The 23,319-nt window shown below is 40.8% G+C and overlaps 1 protein-coding gene across 2 annotated transcripts in view; it reads left to right on the top strand.

Moving 5' to 3' along the window:
- RETREG1 (reticulophagy regulator 1) overlaps positions 1-23,266 on the top strand; it is a 125,734-nt gene extending 102,468 nt beyond the window's left edge. Inside the window, exons 4-9 of one of the 2 annotated variants that reach the window (XM_068535169.1) lie at positions 14,438-14,564; positions 16,667-16,751; positions 18,701-18,838; positions 19,651-19,715; positions 19,912-20,038; positions 22,505-23,266. In XM_068535169.1, the coding sequence (XP_068391270.1) occupies positions 14,438-14,564; positions 16,667-16,751; positions 18,701-18,838; positions 19,651-19,715; positions 19,912-20,038; positions 22,505-22,998 (1,036 nt within the window). In that variant the 3' untranslated portion in view covers positions 22,999-23,266. The remainder of the gene's footprint in view (positions 1-14,437; positions 14,565-16,666; positions 16,752-18,700; positions 18,839-19,650; positions 19,716-19,911; positions 20,039-22,504) is intronic. The other variant, XM_068535171.1, reaches the window with a different exon arrangement.
- Positions 23,267-23,319: the final 53 nt, after the last annotated feature.

Here is a 23,319-nt window from a genome sequence, read left to right as displayed (position 1 = left end):
TAGGTTCTTCTGGCTGGTGTAAGAATTAAATTGACACGAGACAGATTAACAGGAGAAAAACAAAAGTTTAATAACGTGTACACATGGGAGAGACCTAGGAGAACAGAGTAACTCTCCAGAATGGCCAAAACCCTCACCTGAACTACCATCTTCAGCTAAAGACAAAAGAGGTGTTGAGGGTAGTGGTTTGGAACTTCAAAGGCTAGGAAGGCAATTGACATGGAGATAGAAAAGCAAATGTTTGGTAAGTAGAGGTTTGCTGGGCCAGGAAGAGACAGTGGGACACAGAGTGGGCTCTGAGCTCTAGGGCCTGCTGAGTTTCCCTCACCACGCTCAGCCCATATTCTTCGCAGACGTCTCTGCTGCTAGCTTGCTTCCTGGAACAAGCCCTCTATCTGTTGATACATTATTTTAGGCAGTTAGGGGCAAGGTCAAAGTTTCTTCCTGAGTTTTTTTGGGCCTTGATTGTTTTTCTTTTTAAATTATTAGCACCTTTAATTATTATTTATTTATTTATTTGGCTGTGTTGGGTCTTCGTTTGTGCGCGAGGGCTTCCTCTGGTTGCGGCAAGCGGGGGCCACTCTTGGGCCTTGATTGTTTTCACCTCGAAATAATATGCATGCCAAAGAGACAACTTGGGGCGGCAAATTTTGCATCCCTACAATAGAGTACAAGCAGAACATGGGATAATAATACATTCTACATGTGTATAAAAACAAGAAGGCATTTAACATTTTACCGACTAGCCAATCCAGTCAACAGTGACCTAGAGGGAGAGGAGAAAGGGGTATGGATGTAACCGTGTGCCCTGGAGAGAGCGGCGGGAGTTGTGAACACACAGGCACTTGCCTAGGAGATCTGATTCAGTTGTCGGCGGCTTCCTGGAAATGGCTAGAAGATTGGGCAAGCAGATGATCTCCAATACGCCGGCTTGGCAGTTTACACACATAGAAAGCGCGTGTGGCAGCCGTTAGATTCTCCTGAACACCACGGACAGGAACTTGGACTCTGGGGGCAGGTGTGAGTGTCTGCAAAAATGAAGGAGGATGGGGGAGATGGCGGGCACCTCTCTCACGGGCATAAGGTTCAGCCTAGATCATTCCAATTTCATTTACTTGCACTGAACTTCACTGCACAAGGGAATACGAATTTTTAAGAATAAGTTTTCCTGAGCGAATTTAAAATATGAATGGAAATGAAATGTCAGAGGAACTCTTTAAGTGTTTGCAGGAACCCCTTCAGTCTTCAGGTATAAAATGCACAATGACGGTTATCGAGGTGGTGAGAAGTGCACTGAAGGCAACTCCTTTTTAGTTAATTATCAGCCAGATTTTTATTGCGGTTCTATGTGTATGAGAAAGTGGGGGAAATGCAATCCCGTAGAAACTCACTCTCTAAAGCAGACAGGCTCTATTAGTTACTTTTTAGAATTTTGTTTTCCTAAAGAAACTATCACTAGGAGAAATACGGTCTTTTGAAATTTGTCCTCACTGCATAGCGTCAGCCACTGCACCCCCTCCCTGGGCAAGAGATGCCTCCTCGGTAACCTGTGCCCCGATCCGCTTCTCCCTTGCCCCCCGCACATACTCCTTTCTAGTTCGTGCCCTCCCCACTCCCAGATACATCCCCACCTTCCCGCCATGCTGCTGTTGAGTACTGCATTATTTACCATGAAAACATGCAGTATCCATACAGTAGCTTATTGTTAAAAATTTGCTTCTGAGGGAGGCCGATGGCCAATTTAGCAAGCAGGAAGACATCATAATGCGATTCTCATTTCTTTCGATGACTGACAACAGTGATCCTCTTGCTAAGGGTATGTTCCTTTAAGAGTCACCAACGTCATTCACCGGCTTTTAAATGAAGATAAATGGGAGATGCGGTCTTTAAAGGACTAAGGTGGGACTGTGGCCTATGATTTAACAATGTAGCGTTTTGAATAAATATCTCAATGACTGATAGTCACTGGCTCCAGGTTTGCCGTATTCCAAGGTACCCCCTTCAACACAAAGGCTGACAACAAATTCTCCCAACAAAATTAATTTTAATTGGCCTTCATTTGAAAAGCCCTCTGGAGGAACTTTATCATCGTTCAGTCTGTTTGGGTTGTATATACCTGTTCCAGCGCGGTGTGATGGGTAAGATCTCTCAAAAAACAGAATGAGGAACTATATTGTTAATGAAAAATTTTTGCACCATAAGAAATACATTCTTCGGTATTGTCACAGAAGCTTAGGTTTCATGTAACTAGGCCAGAGGTTAAAAAAAAAAAAAAAAAAAGGCAGGGAGAGGACATTTCCTTTTGATTCCAACTGCAGTAAATCCTGGATGGTACTTCATTGGAAATTGTGGGTCCCAAACAGAATGCAAAAGAAAGGCTTATATCTGAATTAGCAAACTTGCTTTACAGGAACAATTTCTGTTTTCCTTGGGGAGTGTTTCCTGGTTCTCAGGTATTATCTGTCCTTCGGGGATAAAGTAGAAACCTTTTCTTCCCTCAGGGGTAGTGATTAAAGCAAATCTCCCTGTTCACAAATGAAAGGGTGTTTAATCTCCTGCAGGTCTCAAGTAGGAGCTTGTTCGGAGCTGGTAATGGAACTTAAATTGTTCATGCCCTGGGCTTATGAAAGTCTACTTGTTGAAAAATTAACAAAATTGAAAACGCTGGAAAATAACTTCTACTGGCATCTGTTCATAGAAACTAGAATCATACAAGAAGTAACGTGATGGGCAGCTGAGTGCCAGGCTTCCAGATGATCTTGGTGGATTGGATAGTTGATAATCTCTGCACCCAGGGAAGTGGCAGGGCAGAGACTGAGGTGGAAGGAAGAAAGGGGCAGTTGCACAACGTGACTGATCTCTAATTCATTTGAGACTTGGTATAAAAAGAACGATAGAGCTCCAAATAAAACACCAAGTTGCCCAGAGGGAGGTGAGGCTCAGCTTCTCAGGGCAGGAAGAGCCAACACTCAGGTGGCGCCTCCTGGTCCCTGGCCGGGGGAGAAGTTGTCCACGTGGTTAATTGGTCTGAAAAAGTGACAATTTCACATTGAGTGTTCTGTAATTTCTTAATCTTGTGTTTGCTTTTTTAATCCTCCAGTTGACATATCTTATTTGCTTTGTCATGGTTCTAATTCTGTGAGTGTTTGTGCAGGGAAACAGGATCCCTGTTTTTATTTCGTTTCTCTGCCTACACACGATCACATGCAAACACGCCTGCACGCGGAGGAACATGCCATGGATCCAGAGGATGAAGAACAATTCTAACACATCGCACTCAGAAATGGTCAAATCTGTAACTGGAGACTGACTGACCTTTCTAAGAAAAATTATTCAGGAGTTAACATCAACAGATATTCACTACCAACAGAGGACATGAGACCATTAGTCACCAGCCGAGAATGACAGGGCGGCGAGGGCTCCCGGCCAAAGCATATTTATAGGTGCGATAGGTGAAGCAGCTGTTTGTCCCAGTTGCTAGGTGACAGCTTAGGTTATAACAAATCCCCTTTTACAAAAGTTTGTCAGTATGGGATGTTGACATTGTTAACTTTCTGTAAAATATGGTTTGGCTTCAATTTCCAATTCCTATGGATTAAAAATAAAATAAATTAGTGTAAAATAATGTATTTTCTCTGGAGGTACTTTGACGGTTCTTCTAAAGATCTTTGGAAATGGTTATTGCAATATTGAGTTCTTAAGGATATGGAAAATCTAAAAAGTGACCAGAAAGGGGTGTGTGTGTGTGTGTGTGTGTGTGTGTGTACGTACGTGCACATGTGTTTGAGAGGAAACAGCAATAGCTGAAAATACTCTCTAGTGGATTGAGGTCACCTGACAGAAACAAACAAGGGACTGATTTTCCCTATCCCGACAGAAGGATGGATATTCATGGGGTTTCACATTCTGGCCGACTTCACAAGCCCCAGCCCGGTCTCCATGGGTCGCACAGGTGCTCGTGGGTCATGTGAGAGTAACGTCTATAGAAGGTGCTCCTGGATCCAGGGATCTCCATGGAGAAGTCAGGCGTTAGGACCTAAGTTTTGCCAGAAGGAATTCCACACAAAATACTAATTTCTACCTCAGGAAACATTTGAAATAAATGAGCCCCATTTCCTGGTTCCCTAATTTCAAAGGCAGTTTAATTCTGCATTTCCAAGGAAAAATAATAAAACTATTCCATATAAGTGAAAGTCGGTTTCCAAATTTTTCAGACTTTTTGCCTATGATGTATCCCTACACATATAAAGGAATACACACTCATTATTGCGATAGGTAATGTATAGAAGCATTTGGATAAGTGCATTAAAAAAATCAACAGAAGTCACTAAACTATTTTTGATTTGTTTTTCTTGGTTTGATATTTGTTCATTGTTTATATCCATTCCTTTATTCAATATTTTATGTGCCTCGTAGAAGTCAAGTTCTGTAAGCTGCTGAAGACAGAGCCGTATCTGTGAATCCGTTCAGGGCATTTAAGTCTCATGAGGTGTCAGCATTACAAAGGAAAGTAACTACAATTGAAAAATTTCTACAAAAGAAAATGACGTATTGGTGGAGGTGGGCAGGGCTCAGGAGGGAGAGATTCAGGGAGGAGGTGCACATAGTGCTTGTGACACAGTGCCGGGCCTGGGAGGGCCCAGAGATCAAGGGTATCATTGGCACAGGGTATGGAATCACTGGAGGGTCCTGGCTTGGAAAGAGCTGAAGCAGTGGAGAGAGAAAATAGGAATCTAAACTCCTTGGTCCCAGGCTTCACCTGGGAACCGAGATGCTTTATCGATATCTCTATTTCTGTAGCTCGGCATTCAGGGAGTCCATAATCCGTCCACATTACTTCTCTAGTGTTCTTTCCCACTCATCTTTTTTTTTTTTTTTTTTATTAATTAATTAATTTATTTTTATTTTTTTTGGCTGTGTTGGGTCTTCGTTGCTGCACACGGGCTTTCCTCTGGTTGCGACGAGCGGGGGCTACTCTTCGTTGCGGTGCGCGGGCTTCTCATGCGGTGGCTTCTCTTGTTGCGGAGCGTGGACTCTAGGCGCGCGGGCTTCAGTAGTTGTGGCACGCGGGCGCAGTAGTTGTGGCTCGCGGGCTCTAGAGCGCAGGCTCAGTAGTTGTGGCGCACAGGCTTTGTTGCTCCACGGCATGTGGGATCTTCCTGGACCAGGGCTCGAACCCGTGTCCCCTGCCTTGGCAGGCGGATTCTTAACCACTGCGCCACCAGGGAAGCCCCCCACTCATCTTTGAAATGATGCCAAGTTCCAGAGAGTTCTTCCGGTGTCTCAACCTCCCATTATAAGCATTCTTGGTTCCATTTATGAAGGCCCTATTTTGTGTGTATTTGTTCTGTGACCTCAGCAAGATAGTTAACATATCTGAGCCTCAATTCCCTCATCTGTAGGACAGAATAAATAATAGGACCTCGCTCATAGGCTGACTGTGAGGATTGAATATGACAGTAAGTTTACAACATATAGAACGGTGCCTGGCTCCTGGTGAGTGTTAGCTATTATTCTTATCTCACATTGCCTGGAACCCCCATTACTTGAATTTTTCATCAACTGCCTTGGTGTGAATTTTTCACTCTATTAGCATCCTTCCATTCTACTAAAACCATCACCTAAGTAGAACTGTTTTTCTAAAAAACACTAATTCTAAAAGATACATGCACCCCAGTGTTCATAGCAGCATTATTTACAATTGCCAAGATATGGGAGCAACCTAAGTGTCCGTCAGCAGATGAATGGATAAAGAAGATGTGGTACATACAATGGAATATTACTCAGCCATAAAAGAGAATTAAATTTTGCCATTGGAAGCAACATGGGTGGACTTGGAGGGTATTATGCTAAGTGAAATAAGTCAGACAGAGAAAGACAAATACTATGTGTTCTCATATGTGGAATCTAAAAAATACAATAAACTAGTGACTATGACAAAAATGAAACAGATTCACAGATAATAGAGAACAAACTAGTGGTTACCAGTGCGGGTGGGGGGGTGGGGGGAGGGACAATATAGGGGGAGGGGAGTAAGAGGCACAAACCTTTAGGTATAACATAAGCTACAAGGATATATTATACAACACAGGGAATGTAACCAATATTTTATAAGAACTACAAATGGAGTATAACCTTTAAAAATTGGGAATCACTATATTGTACCCCTGTAACATATAATATTGTACATCAACTATACTTCAATAAAAATTAAAAAATAAAGTGAAAAAAGTAACAAACGAAACCATTCAGGTACTAAAAACTAAAAAAAAAAAAAAAAGTAAATAAATTGTCATGCTGATCTCTGTGGAACCTTATTCCATAACTCTTTTGAATAGTTGTTTCTACCTAACAATTTAAAATATATTCTACAGTTCTGCGTTGCCCACTCCCTCCCCGGAAGAATGTAGCACTTTATTTTGCATTGCAAATGCCAGAAACCAAACTGAGACCAGCTTAAGGCGAAAAAGGGAATGGGCTCCACAAAGGGGATGTCCACGTTTGAATTTGTTTTGGGCTCAGCAGAACCCAGGAGCTCAAACCCGACCATCAGGGTTCGTTTGTGTCCTCTACCTCCACCTCACGCCCGTCCTTCTCTCTCTCTCCATCTGCTCCACGATTCCTGTCTCTTGTTGGTAATCATCTCCTCAAATCTAAAGCTCAAGAAATATGTGACAGGATTTGAGCTTTGATATATTAAAAAATCCCTTTTTTTGCTTTGAAAAATTACTTTCAGTTATAAAAATACCTTCTGACTTTTAGGTTGACTAGTATAAGCTAAAAAGATTTATTATCCTGTAAAGTGTACAATAATGAAAAGAGAGTATCTTATATTCAACAGGCTCTCCTCATGTATCCAAGCCCTAGCTTAGTTTTTGAATGTTTTTTCCCCCCAACAGCCCTAGATTCAATGAAATGTCATTTTGTAAACGTGAGTTTCATATATAACGCGAGCGAGAGAGAAATCACTTTGGGGTCGCTCACTGGTAGAGGCTGTGCCTTAGTCATCGCGAAATCCCTGAGGCGGGACTGGTGACAGACAGACAGCCGTGCTCAGTGCATGGTGATTGAAATGAACGGACGGGAAATGACACTGAGACACATTATTTGTCCTCTGCCAGGATTCATTTATTTCAGCATAATTTTTGGTTGTGCTCAAAGACGCTTGGGGTGGAAGAGATGTAGCAGGCTGCTGGCACGTGTTCTCTCCTCCAGAATTACCGTCTGTTTTTAAAGAGCAACCGAGTGTCACATTTCTTAGTCTCACAGAGCCCCCTAACGGGGAGAGCTGTGTGCTGCACCCTGAAAACCAAGTGCATCCAAGGTTCACGCATGGCGCCCGTAAACCGTGCAAAGGCTAACTTGTCTTTTAATATAACACTTAAAGACTGTTTTTGTTAAGTAGATTTTTAAAGAAAGAAGGTACACAATCGTGTAAAAGAAAGGTACTTTGCTGTACACCTGAAACTGACACAACATTGTAAATTAACTAGACTTCAGTGAAAAAAAAAGGTTAATAAAAAATTCTTTACCCACTGAACTATAGTGTCATCATTCATTATCATGATTAGTTTGCTATTTTCTTGCATAAATACTGTGCAAGGAAATCACTATGCATATACTAAAAGAGTACATCATTTATGATAGCATCAAAACCCATCAGATTTCTAGGAACAAATGTCCTAAAGGATGCATAACCCTCTACACTAAAAACTATACACAAAAGATACAAGAAAAACAAAATTACAATTATGTGTTGTTCATACGTGTGTGTGTGTGTGTGTGTGTGTGTGTGTGTATTCAATAGCGTTTATAATAGGGCTTGAAATATGGTAGCGTATGTCTGCAGCTTTGTTTATCTTCTTCAAGATTTCCTTGGCTGTTCTTGGTACTTTAAATTCCCATTTAAATTTTAGGATTAGGCAGCCGATTGGCATTATAAGTTCTGATGAGAGTTTGAATTTGTAGGTCCAATTGGGGAGAACTGATATATTTACAATATGCCAATATGTCTACTCCGTGAACATATACCTCCATTTACTAAGGTCTTCTTTAGTTTTTCTTAATAATGTTTTGTAGTTTTTAGGGTAGAGATTTATACATCTTTAGTAACATTTATTCCTAGGAATTTGGTGTTTTTTTGATGATATTGTAAATGACATACTTTTTAAAATTTCATTTTTGTAAGTTCCTATGTTATAAATAAATGAAAACTCAACTAAAAAAAAAAGATAGGTATGAAAGAAAAATTTAAAAAATCATTCAGGTCTCAGTTTGACCATGTGGCTTATTTGGTTCATAACAAAACTCACCACTTTTTATTCCTACGTATCACACAGTTAAATTGCTTAAAATCAGTTGGATCCTTTTGGACGTTGCTTTTAAGACGTGTTAGGACCACAGCAGCATTCAGTCTAGGGCTCATTATTCTCTGCTGCTGAGGTAGGACCCTTGTGAGTACTCTACCCGACGTGTGAATTTTGAGGCTTTCCAGTCTAGTCGGTGGGAAGGATTTCCAGGCATCCTTCCCAGCCCTGTGAGCACAGGACGCTGTTCCCTCTCATCCTTTCCCATGCCTTGTTCCTCACACGTGCGTCCTCAGCTGGAGGGTCCAGGGGACCCCGCAGGTGGCCCGTGTTCTCTGTGCAGGCTCTACCTCCCACACTCTGTCCCTCCAACTCCAGCCCCTTTGGACTCTCACTTCTGCTGCTCAACTCAGGTAGTGGCCAGGACCCACCTGGGGGCACCCAGGTGCCTGCTCTGCGGCCTGACACTTTCTCACTGGGTATTTCTTATTGTAACTCTTAGGATAAGAAACACGTGCCTCAGAATCACCTGGGACACTAATTCAAAAGGCAGATTTCTGAGGTCACCCCAGGCCTGCTCCATCAGAGTTTGTGGAGTGAGGCCATGACAGCTGCTATTGAAACAGTGCCCTGGGGTTCACACACACTTCCCAAGTGGGAACTGCCTAACGAGATTACTTTGGCCATATCTAACGTCTGTGCCTAATTGTATTCTAGTAGGGTTATGGAGGCAGAAGGAAGGGGTGTTGGCTTCAGATTCTCCTGGGAAGCAGAGCTCCCTTCTGTGCCAAAGGGAGGCTGCTTGTCTGAGGAGCTATCTCTCTAATTCTTATTCCCTTAGAACGTCTCGGACTGGTGGAACCATATCGGTTCTTCAGTAAACAGCTGCTTATCTTGACCATGCAGAGTGTCTTTTGTCAAAAATCCGTCCCTCTAGTTTCTCTTAAGAAGGAGAATGTAACTAAACGGAATCTGCCAGGGCCTCAGTTTGGTAGCTTTTCTGGCAAGCTCTGCACAGCTGCAGATCCTTGGGCAGAGCCCACGTGAAAGATGCCATGGCCGTGGGAAGGCTGGGAGGTGTGGCTTCTCGATTCTTGGAGAGTCTGGGAAGTTGGAGCTGGTGGTCACGAGGGAGGGACTCTTAAGAGGTCCTTACCTCCTGGCTGGAGGGAGGGAGGAAGGAGAGAGAAAACTAGCTGGAAGGAAGGAAGCAAGCAAGGGTAGGGAGAAGGGAAGGAAAGAAAGAAGGACAGACCCACAAAAGGACCTTACTTCCCTTTGAACCTGGAAAATGTGTGTTCTCTCTGAAACTATGGAAGAAAAAAACTAAGCCCTGGAATATTCATGCTGAAGCCATTGGTAGCTAATTTTCTCCCTTGAATGAGCTTCAATCATAGAAGACTTACACTCTTTGGTGAAGAACTTGGTAAAGATTCACACTGTTTTTCAGTCTCCTTTTCTGTTTGCTGGGCCTTTCGTTGCACGTTGATCAGCGCCAAGGATGGTGGGAAGACAGCCACACACCATGTGAAAGATCTGTTTCCCTAGCATCGTGCAGTATTCACAGGAGATCCTTTCTCTGATTATGTGTTTTCCAGATAAGGCTCTCTAGGAAAACCTAGAGTTTCATTATGGAGCAACTCAGAGCCTGTGTGTGTGTGTGTGTGTGTGTGTGTGTGTGTGTGTGTGTGTACACGTGCAGATGTCACTTGTATTAATCGTTGACCAACCATCAAGTATGCATCTTACTTCCCAATAAATATTTGGATTCTGCACAGGAAGTTCTCCTTTTTCCTGGGATGGGTAGGTCTTAAATGATGCCGTGTTGATCCTGGTCAATCACACCTCATTCCTCCTGACTCTAGGAAAGAGTGAGGAGGAACATCACATGTTCCTTCTTGTTCTAAATTACAAGATGTGGCCTCTTCCAAGATGTCATTGAATTTGTTCTTCCCTTGCAGAGGGCACATGTTTTAAAGGGAAGAGAACCGTGTTGGAAATCAGGAGCCTCCAGTCAGGCTCTGCCCTGAACTAGCTGAGAAAATGTGGGTTTCACTTTCCTTGTCTATAAAAGAAGGGAATTTGAAAAGTTGACATCAATTGGCCCATCTTATTCTAAATTACATAACTGCATTATTCAAATATATTATGTAACTATATTACCTAAACTGAACTGTGGTGACATAAATTAATGGTAGACTGTATATAATGGAAGACATTAGAAATGTTATGTTCCACTGGTCCTCAGAATTAGTCACTGGACAACTTAAAACTATTATGAAACTCCCAGAGAGTGATGGCTAGGTGCATGTTTTATTTAGAGTGTTCATGTAGAGTGACACCTCTTCTTTGCCCTTGAATTCGGATTTCCTTCTTAAATCATACATATTTCCATTAAATTTTATTCAGGACAATCTACACAATTATTTTATCTCAGACATTTGCTACTCTTCCCAAAACCCATTTGGTTAGATAATATTTTCATGATTTACACGATGCATTTCTCATTTCTGTTTGTGATGGTAACAGTAATTCAGATATCATTAGAATTGTTCAAGGCGATTTTTTAAAATTTTGGCCATGCCATACGGCTTATGGGATTTCAGTTCCCCAACCAGGGACTGAACCTGGGCCACGGCAGTGAAAGTGCTGAGTCCTAACCACTAGACCACCAGGGAACTCCCTAAGGTGATTTTGTTAAAAATAAATATAAGTAACAATGGAATTTATTGTCCCAAAGTACTGTCACAGGAGGTAACACTTGTGTTTTGACTATAGGATGTGAAGTGGGATATACTCGTGTAAGAATGTTACTCATTAAATAAAAAGAATGATTATACATTTAAGTATCCAGGAATTTTAAATCAAGGGTGTGTGTCCATGTATAGCTTTAAGAACAGAAATACATCGATTCTTGTGTACCCAGCACCTAAATGAAGATATAGAACATGACAAATACCCAAGAAGCTCCCACTTGCCATCTCAAGTCTCATTCCCTACACACCCCCATCTTAGGTATCCCCTCTCCTGAATCTTGGTTTTTTTTTAATCATTTCCCTGCTTAAATAACTGTTAGCTTAATGTGATTCTGAGCTTTATATAAATGAAATCATGCTGTGTATATGCCTCTGTGATGTGTTTCTCAATATTATGATCCTGAGGTTCAGGTATAAACATGGGGTTTGAGTTCCTTCATATCCATTCCATCTTTCTTTTTTTTATTTTAAGGGAACTTTATTATTTTTATTTATTTATTTTTGGCTGCGTTGGGTCTTCGTTGCTGCGAGCGGGCTTTCTCTAGTTGCGGCGAGCAGGGGCTACTCTTCGTTGCGGTGTGCGGGCTTCTCATTGCGGTGGCTTCTCTTGTTGCAAAGCACAGGGTCTAGGCGCGTGGGCTTCAGTAGTTGTGGCATGCGGGCTCAGTAGTTGTGGCTCGCGGGCTCTAGAGTGCAGACTCAGTAGTTGTGGCGCACAGGCTTAGTTGCTCCGCCGCATGTGGGATCTTCCTGGACCGGGGCTCGAACCCATGTCCCCTGCATTGGCAGGTGGATGCTTAACGATTGCACCACCAGGGAAGCCCATCTTTCATTTTTGATCACAACTCACTTTATTTGTTCATTATGCTAATGGAAGTATGTTTTGAAGTTGCTTCAAAATACAAACTGTTCACCCATTCCATTGGAATTGTTAAAATAATAATAAACAGTTCCATTGTAAGTTTTTCGTTGATTTTTGTTAGAATTATATTTGCCAGACAGGTTAACCAAATCCTTAAATACTACTCAGTATGCATAGAGAGCAGAAATTAAAATCTGTATTTATGTCATACACTGAGCAGTAGAGTAGCCTACCCTTGCCAATTTGTAACAAGCCTATGTTGTTCTAGAAAGGAAGCCACAGTTCAATTTCAGTTTTTACTCTCCTGTACAAAATCTTTTCCCATTAAGCTGACATACTGGCAAGATTTTGTTACAGATAGTGGCCACTATATGTGACATAAAAACTTAGTGTTTCTTTCTTTCTTTCTTTCTTTTTAATTTATTTATTTAATTTATTTATTTTTGGCTGTGTTGGGTCTTCGTTGCTGGGCGCGGGCTTTCTCTAGTTGCGGCGAGCGGGGGCCACTCTTCGTTGCGGTGCGCGGGCTTCTCATTGCGGTGGCTTCTCTTGTTGCGGAGCATGGGCTCTAGGCACGCGGGCTTGAGTAGTTGCGGCACGCGGGCTCAGTAGTTGTGGCTCGCGGGCTCTAGAGCGCAGGCTCAGTAGTTGTGGCGCACGGGCTTAGTTGCTCCGCGGCATGTGGGATCTTCCCGGACCAGGGCTCGAACCCTTGTCCCCTGCATTGGCAGGCGGATTCTTAAGCACTGCGCCACCAGGGAAGCCCTAGCATTTCTTCTAATAGGTCTGGAATCGTTCGTAGGATATGCGTAGTGCTAGATTTGGTCACCAGTGTAAACAGGCTTGCTCAGTGGTTCGAGCGTGGGAAGAGTTAATGAAGGCATAAACTGAGAGCTAAACGTCCCGAAAAGTTCATTGCTTACAACCGTCGGGAAATCATTTGGCAAATGTCTACCTCGTTGAGTAGCATCAACCTGGACACCAGGCAGCTTGGTGACTCTCTGGCAGAGCATTGGTTGAGGCTGACAGAACAAAGAGGAAGGACAAGAACTACTTTTTTTTTTTTTTTTTTTTGCTTTTTTAATGCTATTGTACTCGTTTAAATATAACTTAAAATTTATATTATAAAGGGAAATTGTACTATTTAATTTACAATTTCCTTGATGTTGATTCGAAAGTTTATTAAAAAGAAACAGAATCTACATGTACACAATTTCTGGGTAGTTGAGCATCTAAGGGCCAAAGTAGTTTTAATTTGTCGCAGGGCTACTGGAGTTGAATCCAGAGATCAGTCTCACCCTGACACCCTTGCAGGCATAGCTCAGATGACACTTCACTAACAAGGTGTCCTCTACTAGACACACTTGTTGAAAATTATCTGTGTAGTAAATGAATTTGGGTGCCCTTAATAGAGCTCGTTTGAGCTGGTATATTTATGTGACGAGTTAGGATTGCAAGAGTGGGATTTGAACTTGATGGCATTGTAACTTCAGGAAATGCCCAGTCTTTGCATGTCTTCTTCCTGGAGTGATTGTTACTAGCTTTTAGCTCACTACCATTCCTGTGGGAAAATGAAGGCGGGGACCCACAGCACGTGCCTGGCACACACACCACATTCAACACATTCTATGATGGTGATCGGGAAAAGATACTCTAGACAAATACGGGGTGTTGTGAGATCCTGTTGAGTTTGACAGTTTTCTACTGAGTTGACCAACATAGTATACAGTCGGCCCTTGAACAACCCGGGTTTGAACTGCGTGGGTCCACTTAGAGTGGATGTTTTTCAGTAGTAAATTCTACAGTGCAGCAGGGTCTGTCGTTGGCTAAATCTGTGGATGCAGAGGAACCACAGATACGAAGGGCCAACAATAAATTATACATACGTGGATTAACTGCAGCATTGTACAAGGATCCACTGTGGACTGAAAATGCTTTGTTCGCGTTGATGATGGGGATAATGATAAGATTAAAGCCAAGGTTTCTTTAAAGGTACTGTGGCTTTACTACCTTTAAGGTTTAAAACATTTCTAACAATCCCACAAGGCCCTGTATGATCAGGTTTCTTCCTACCATCCCAGCTCCCTGCAATGCTATTCTCTGGTTCGCTCTACTGCAGCCATACTGGGACCAGTGGTGCTTTAGCTCCTTCTCACAACAGGACCTCTTGCGTATGCTGTACATTGTTCTGTCCGGAGCCCTTCCAAGCCTTTATGGTAAATAGTGCAAATCCAGATCATAGCATAAAAGTGACATCTTCAGAGAAGATGTCCCAAAGCCTCCACCCTATACTTTTCCTTCATTGTGACCAGACAATCATGGAGCTCATTGCTTGCCTTGGCCTGTGAACTTCCTTAGACAGGTGTCTGGCTTGTACATTTCTGAATTCACATGGCTTTTCCAGAGAGTGTGGCCACTAGGAGGTGCTCAATGAATATCTGCTAAAGCAATAAATGTTGAGTGAATCGTCCAAAGTTCAGTTAAAAGTTTTTGTTTTCTTTTTCTCTCTTTAGCTGGGAAGTTATCAATTCCAAACCACATGAAAGACCCAGGCTCAGCCACTGTCTTGCAGAATCATGGATGAATTTCAGCCTATTTCTTCAAGAAATGTCTGTGTTTAAACAGCAGAGCCCTGGCAAGGCAAGTTTTCCAGAAAAGGAGAATGATGTGTGTGCTTTAAAATGTGAAATAAACTTGGAAACAAATGAATTAACCTCTTTTATTAGCTTGTAAGGGTTCTCCAATTCTGAATATAATACACTAGGAACATGTGCCAAAAAACTGATATTAGCAAGGTTCAGAAATGTTAGTGTTGTTAGCACTAGAAAATCCTTAACCTTATATCTTGAAATTGGATTGGATTTCTATTTTATCCATATTTATGTAGCTTATTAACTAAAATGAATGATGATTTGTCCTCTCAGCCAGACCAAGGATAAAAACGTGTTATTAAGAATTTCAGTTTATATTATCTAGGCTGGTTCTCAAGTCAAAGGAACACATAGTCCTTTGAGGGTGTTTTGGGAGGTAACTGAGTCTCACTTTCAGTCTAAAAAGTGGAGATTCTTGTATGATTTACTTAAGAAAGAAAAATCTTTGGCAGAAACATCCACAGTGATTATATAAATGGAATGAGTATTTTTCCAACAAAGATGAAAACCCACGAGGAGAGAGTTGAGTGGTTTGAAAGGGGTTACAAGAAATGCCCACTATAGGGTTTTTATGTGTAGAGACAGCTTCCACTGTATCTTGACAGCACGGGTGAGCTACAGAACCATCAATAGACCCCTTCCCTTCCAGTGCTATAGAAACGAATGTCCACCTGTAGTTGGAAGGAAGAACCTAGGAATGTCTTCATTTAAAATCCCTCTCTTTGTACCGTGTTACAGGAAATCTAACTTCAATGAGTTAACAGAACTATATTGGGACACATTTTGAGCATACTAAAGTTGCAACGTTGTATATGGATAAATTATTTTAAACACTGAAGGTGATTTTTAGAATAGATATCAACATGGTAGCGGGGTGGGGTGACTTGTGTTTTTGATGCTTATTTTACTGAGATGATTAAACACATTTTTAGAAGATTCTGAACTTAAACTTCTGCATTGGGTTGCATTAATATACCCCAAGTCAATTAACCTAAGATAACGATGCTACAAATTTCGTGGATAATATGAAATCCCTTTGCGAAACTGAATTCTGGATATAGTAATGCTTTTATTTGTTCTTTTAACTTTTATGGTCTTTCCTCTTCCATCTTGCTATTAGAATTCCATATTCTTCAAGGATCCCTGATGTTTGAGAAACAGCTCTTAATTTTGTTTTCCTTTTGACTAGTGAATTTATTAACCCTGTGCCAAGAATGAAAAATCAAAGTTAATCTGAATTTTAGACCCCCTTGCTGTTTCTCTTAATCAGTTATTGATCAGAGTTATGTATCCTTTCCTTGTGTGTCTTTTTGAAATTCCCTTAATGAATTTTCTTGGCTGATCAGTGAAATTTAGTACCATAATTTAAAGGTAAAGCAAAGAAGTAAGATAGTTTATTTTAAATAATATAGTGTGAAAAAGACGTGAAGACTTTATGGGAGAATTTTTCTGTCTTGATGTTTTACTTACTTAAAACAACCAAGATTCTTTTGGCTTCAACTGACAGAAAGAAAATAATCAAATTTCACTGGTGGAATTTAGTTTCATTCGCGGAACAGATATGGTTAGGAAGGAGGATAGTAATGCCCAGTCGATTTATCCCGGCTGCTTATCAGCTGTGCGAATTACTGTTATATTTATGTAAATACCTCTAATTTCTATAACATGTTTTGCTGTGTTTATGAATTTCTGTGGATTTATAGAAACAGTTTGAACCTACAGATTTCATTACTGGGCTGCATTGTTTTCAGCGAGGGACCCTGAGTAAAACAAGTTTCTGGGTCCATACTATTCTTCAGGTCTCTTGCATCTGGTAATACAGCTGCAGGCATGATTAATGGGAGATGTTGTTCTCTGTGCCAGAGGTTAGCTTCTGGAACCTTCAAAATGATTATCACTTAATGTTAAAGTGGGCTAAGGCTGGTTGAACACAGCAGTCATGAGTCAGATCTAAGTGCAAAGAACACTGTTTGAAAAACATTTGCCATACGTGATAGATGGCATGTAGATCAATAATTTTGTGTGTATCCTGTGCTCTAAAGTATCTTGATGTTATGTACAACTGTCACATGTTACTTCTATTATTTTTAGTTTTGTCTCCTGGTCTGCAGTGTATGCACCTTTTTTACGATCTTGGGAAGTTACATTCCTGGGGTTATACTGAGCTATCTACTGTGTAAGTATAGTAGAGCATTTGTCTAATTGATGTGACACACATGGTATCATTTAATGGTCTACAAGACGTTCCACAGTTTAGAAGAGGAGGGATGTGTTCTTGATTATAAAGCAAGTTGATTATTCTTTAATTTCCTGCTGTACAAAGTTTCTCCTTTTTCTAGAGACATGTTGCTATTTCAAAATTATAAGAATAGCTGTCAAAAAGCAAGGTTATAAGTGATTCATTTTATTTTAACTTATGTCAGTAAAGCTGTAAACAAGCTCTACTCTCCACCCCTCACAAATACATGAATACTTTTGCCGTTGTGCATGATCTGCGGCTCAAAGTATAATTAAAACCACAGTGAGACACCATTATACCTCCACCAAAACGGCTGAAATTAAAAATACGGACTATATCAAGTGTTAGCCAGGATCTGGAGCAGCTAGAATTCTCACTCACTGTTGGTGAGTAGGTAGAATGGTACAACCACTTTGGATTACAGTTTGGTAGTTTTTTTAAAAGCTACTATGTGACCGAGGCATTCCACAGCTAGGTGTTTTCCCAAGAGAAGTGAAAGCATACACCTATACAAAGACTTGTCCACAAATGTTCATAGTGGCTTTATTTGTGTTAGCCAAAAACAGAAGACAATTCATATGTCCATCAACAAATAGATGGCTAAACAAACTGTGGTACATCCATACAATGGATTACTATTCAGCACTAAAAAAGTGATGTATGCAACAGTCTGGATAAATCTCAAAATAATTAGATAGAGTGGTAGAAGCCAGGTAAAAAAAGAGTACATACTGTATGATTCCATTTATATATAATTCAAACTAATCTTTAGTGACAAAGCACATAAATGGTTGCCTGGGGATGAGGCGGGTAGGGCAGGGAAAGACCGGAGGGAGGGATTAAGAGAAACATGAGGAAACTTTTGGGGGTGGTATGGGCACTATCTTTATCATGATGACAGTTTCTTAGTTGTATGCATATGTCAAAACATCAAATTGTACACTTTAAATATGTGCAATTTATTGTATGTCAATTGTAACTCAAAAGTGCTGTAAAAGAGTTTCGATTTCCTGCTTCTCCTGAAAAATATAAAGATCTGGCCCTGCCACCTTTAGATGGGGCAGTCGCTCTCCACCCAACTAATCCTCGTATTTCCCTAGTTTTCTTGCACCAGCCTTTAAAATTTACATATACCTCCTTGTCTTCTAGAGATATTTGAGTTTGCAACTCCTATTTAAAAGGTAAATGGGCACGTGTCCTGACAACAGCAGAGAAATAAACAGTAGGGAATACAATGCATTCCCTGTGTTGATCTTCATTTCTTTTTGTATTCCTAATGCCTCACACAAAAGGCCAATGGTCAGAGCTCACATCCATTCTCCAAGTAGAACTCATGTGGAATATCAGCCCTTGATCTGCCTTGTTTAGGAGGGAAAGGAGAAGAGAGCTAGGTAAAGAGAGTCTAATACGGGCAAGGCATTATTCAGATGGTCTGTATTTATCTCATTTATTCTTCCCAGCAACCCCAAGAGATGATGTTATTATTCCAATATTACTGACGAGAGACTAACAGATAGTTAATAACTTTTCTATGGAGAAATGATCATTTAACAAATAAGTAGAGTTGATATTTTAATCCAGGACTGTTGTCGGGAAAGCACGTAACCTTTGTATAAATTTTGAGGGTAAGAGGATTGAAGGGATGGAGTTATCTAATTGCAAGTCTTTGAAAACCATGACTGTTGGGTTGTGTGTATATAGGAGAAAATGGTTTCATTACAGGGGGAAGAATAAAAACTATGGACTTATTTCACAGAGGCGCTTCCCTAAGGAAAAAACAACCAATTTGTCCGTAAGGGAACTGAAATAATTTTGTGGCATACTAAGATGTAGCCTTTGGAAAGTAAGGTCACTTTCCCTAAACTGTCTTCCTCCTTATCTTGCAGTACTATGTGCATTTCTGTGTCCACTGTTTAAGTGTAATGATATTGGACAAAAAATATACAACAAAATCAAGTCATTTCTGCTGAAACTAGATTTTGGAATCAGAGAATATATTAACCAGAAGAAACGTGAGAGAGCTGGTAGGTAATGTTTCAATTTTAGATTCCACGCATGAGATGAGACATCGGCTGGCTATTTATTATGAAATCACCTTTAATATATTTCAGGGTGTTTTAGCCTTTCACCACATGCTATTACAGAAGCAAATCCCCCCAAAGTAACATAGCTTTTTCCTATTTTAGGCTTTTATGCTTTTCTCAAACATACAACAAATCGACTTTTTAATCCAAATTGTCAGGGGAGAGAGAAAAGGCTTTAACACTTATGTGTTTGCTACTTATTATTTATTTTCTCTAAATCGTTTTCTTTGGGAGTGGACGGTTGCAAATCACAAATGACACAGGTAGTAGGGCTGTGTGTGGGAGCCCTGTAAGAGGGGGCCAGTAGAACAGGGGAAGGAAAAGAAAATAGGGGGAAGACTAATGTGCTCCTTTTTCACTTTTTCACTTGGCCTGTGACCTTATAGATTCTCAAACTAGAGGGAGCATCGGAATTGTCTCAAGAGCTTATTACAGCTTTGATTGCGGGGCCCATACCCCCGAGTTCCTGATTCAGCTGGTCTAGGGGAGGGCCCGGGGATTTGCCTTTCTAACAGTTTCCCAGTGATGTGATGCTTCTGGTCCAGGGGCCACACCATGAGGACCACTGATATGGACCATTTCCCTCGGAAACCACACAGTTGCAAATCCGTGGACCTTGTTATGTGCAAACATTTAATTACGTGGAGGCGTTGGAGAATATGAGGAAGGTGGGGTAAGGATATATAATGGGTAAAATACACGCTGTCTAAGCTGGCCAGGAAACTGAACGCTTCCAAATTTTTTCCCAACAGAAGCAGATAAAGAAAAAGGTCACAAAGATGACAGTGAATTAGACTTCTCAGCTCTCTGTCCTAAGGTATTTTTTGTTCAGTTTTCAATTTGTTCCTGTGTGGTTTGACTGTAAACTTATCTAAATGTACCAAAACTGGAATGATATTCTTAATAGACTCCTCCTGTTTCTCTAAGATGATTGAACAATATGGAAAGGAAAATGTTTCAAAAGATTCCCCACAGAAGTTTGAAATGTGTCACTGGTATTTATATTAACACAGATTAGCCTGACCGTTGCCGCCAAAGAGTTGTCTGTGTCTGACACAGACGTGTCCGAGGTCTCCTGGACTGACAATGGGACCTTCAACCTTTCAGAAGGCTACACTCCACAGACGGACACTTCTGACGGTATGCTCACACCTCTAGATGCTCTGATTTTTATAATTATGAGTGCGTGCAAAGGTATTTAATCTGTCAGCTGCTGACTGGGTAAACAACGTGTGGTACATCTACACAATGGGATCTCACTTGGCTATAAAAATGAAGTACTCACGTTTGCTACAACATGGATGAACCTTAAACACGTTATGCTAAAGTGGAGGAAGCCAGACACACAAGTCCACACATTGTGTAACTCCATTTCTATGAAATGTCCGGAATAGGCAAATCCATGCAGAAGGAAAATAGATTAGTGGCTGCCAGCGGCTGGGGGAAGACGGAATGGTGGGTGACTGGTAATTAATATGTTTCTTTTTGGATGATGAGAATATTCTAGAATTAGATAGTGGTGATGTTGTACAGCTTTGTGAATATATTAAACACTCAATCGTACACTTTAAACGGGTAAGTTTTATAGTATATGAATTATATATCTCAAAAGCTATTTTTTTGAAGAGTATGAGAAAAACATCTAAGCTAATCAATGTCCAAATCTGCCTTTATTTTGAAAACAAATAATTGACAATGAAAAAACTTAACTTCTGGAATATCTGGTGACATTGTTTATAGCAGTAATGGGACGGGGGAGGAGAGAAGCTAATCCCATATATCCAGGGCTAGTCCTCATTAAGAGGGACTGAAGCATGGGGGGCAAGTTTCCCAAATCCAAAGCTGATTCCACGGTTTCTCATATAGTTTTTTTTTTTTTTTAACTAACGTGTTTTTCTTCCAAGTCAGTTAAAAAAAAAAAAAAAAAAAAGCTTTCTTATCTTTTATAATTAGGTTAAGTACAATTTAAAATGAAATTTGAGACAAGTCTTGTGCAATAACTTTTGCTAGTCTCATTGGATTATTTCAAGTCATTTTAACAATATACTGAAAATATAAGCAGGTTATAATGGAGGATTATGAATAAATTATTTTATATGTGTCTTTATAAGCAAGAACACACTTTCTTTTTCTAGAGGAAGGAAGAAGGCTGTGTAGTGTTGAAAAAATACAGGTTTGGAGATTGGGAGACCCAAGTGTAGCCTTGCTTTTGTCATTAACTTTACTGTATGACCTTGAACAGGTGACATAATTTCTGTGGATCTCAATTTTCTCATCTTTAAAGTGCATTAGAACAAGAGGGTCACTGAAGTCCTCTCAAGCTCTACGAGCTGTAAATACCTACAAGACCAGGAAAACAAACCCTTTGTTCTTAAGCATCCTAGCTCAGATTTACACAACAAAGGGAGCCACAATAATCGAACCCATATAGAAGGCTTTCATTAATTAAACTGAAGATTCCAAAGAGTTACCAAAAGATTTTCTGTGAAAAGTGAAAAACAATGAAATCACTGCCTACTAACCTGACATTGCTTTCAAATGTCCCAAGTCTTAAAGCGTTCCTGTATATATTCAGGACCTATGTTTTGCTAAAATGGTATGGTTAATTTCAGCTACGTTCATGGAAAGCTAAATGTTTCCATAAGCTCTTAGGTTGAATATGGAATAGAAGGAACAATAGCTTCTTTTAACTCGTTGCTTTAAACAAACACAGTTACAGATACTCAAATAGATCTCCATGAATGAAAATGCAAAGGCTGGATAATAGTCACCATCTGCTGGACCAAAATCTATGAAAGCGCCCAATTGAAATATTTTTTATTTTGGATTATACATATCCACATTGGCTTAAGCTAATCCTCTCCCCAGGAGCAGGATGAAATTTTGGTGAACGTTTAAACTCTAGTCAGAGCCCCAAGCTGACATTAAGACAGGTTGAATAGTAAGTCATTACACACTTTTTGTGTTTAAGAGGAAAGCTAAGGCCATCGGGGGACATGTAGTGTTTGTGTGTACTTGTGGAGAGAGTGTCCCAGACTTGGGGGGGTCTGATGGGAGGCTAGATGAATGCCAGAGTGATTCAGAGGATTCCAATTAAAAGCAGGGATCTTTTAGACAATTTTCTGATTTCAAATTTATTATGGTTTATTACAGGGTCTTATAAACCTTTGACTTTCTATTTTTTGTATGTCTGAGATAGTAAAGGTTTATCAATTACTACTTTATAACTTAAAAGTTGAATCATAAAATAAAATTTATGGGCTTCCCTGGTGGCACAGTGGTTGAGAATCTGCCTGCCAATGCAGGGGACACGGGTTCGAGCCCTGGTCTGGGAAGATCCCACATGCCGCGGAGCAACTAGGCCCGTGAGCCACAACTACTGAGCCTGCGCGTCTGGAGCCTCTGCTCCGCAACAAGAGAGGCCGCGATAGTGAGAGGCCCGCGCACCGCGATGAAGAGTGGCCCCCGCTTGCCGCAACTAGAGAAAGCCCTCGCGCAGAAACGAAGACCCAACACAACCAAAAATAAATAAATAAATAAATAAAATGATAAAAAAAAAAATTTATTATGGTGCTTAAGCATGAACTTCTGTTCTACATTTCACAGATCTTGACCGACCTAGTGAGGAAGTTTTCTCTCGAGACCTTTCAGATTTTCCATCTCTAGAAAATGGCACAGGAACAAATGATGAAGATGAATTAAGCCTTGGCTTGCCCACTGAGCTCAAGAGAAGAAAGGAGCAGTTGGACCGCGGTCCCCGACCCAGCTCAGAGAGGCAATCAGTGGCTGGTCTCACCCTTCCTCTGAGCGGTGACCAAACCTTCCACCTGATGAGCAACCTGGCTGGGGACGTCATCACCGCGGCGGTGACTGCCGCCGTCAAAGACCAGTTAGCAGGCATGCAGCAAGCACTGTCCCAGGCTGCTCCCAGCGCAGGGGAGGACACAGACGCGGAGGAAGGGGATGACTTTGAGCTGCTGGACCAGTCAGAGCTTGACCAAATTGAGAGTGAATTGGGGCTTTCACACGACCAGGAAGCAGAAGCACAGCAAAAGAAGAAGTCTTCAGGCTTTCTTTCAAATCTACTCGGAGGCCATTAGTCTGGGAATCAGCTTGTATGACAGAGCACAGATAAACTACCAAAAAAATTCAAACAAGCAAAAAAAGAAAAAAAATGAAAAAAAAACTTTTCGAACTGTGAGCTTTACTGATTACTTTAGAATTTTTTTGGCCTTTTTTTTTTCCCTTCTGCAGTGAGTTAATTGGATATATATCAGCTGACACTGATAGATTGATATTTCTCATAGTTATTTTTATGTAATGCGCATGGAAATGAACTTTATATATATGTATATATATTTACTGTGTTGTCAGAGTTGAATATTAGAGGTTGTTTTTAAAGCAAAATGAAAACACCCAAT

Source organism: Eschrichtius robustus, chromosome 2 (genome assembly GCF_028021215.1).
Source record: "Eschrichtius robustus isolate mEscRob2 chromosome 2, mEscRob2.pri, whole genome shotgun sequence".
In the NCBI taxonomy this organism is placed as follows: domain Eukaryota; kingdom Metazoa; phylum Chordata; class Mammalia; order Artiodactyla; family Eschrichtiidae; genus Eschrichtius; species Eschrichtius robustus.
Note: the sequence above shows the minus strand (reverse complement) of the source record. Positions and strands in the feature narration are given on the sequence as shown.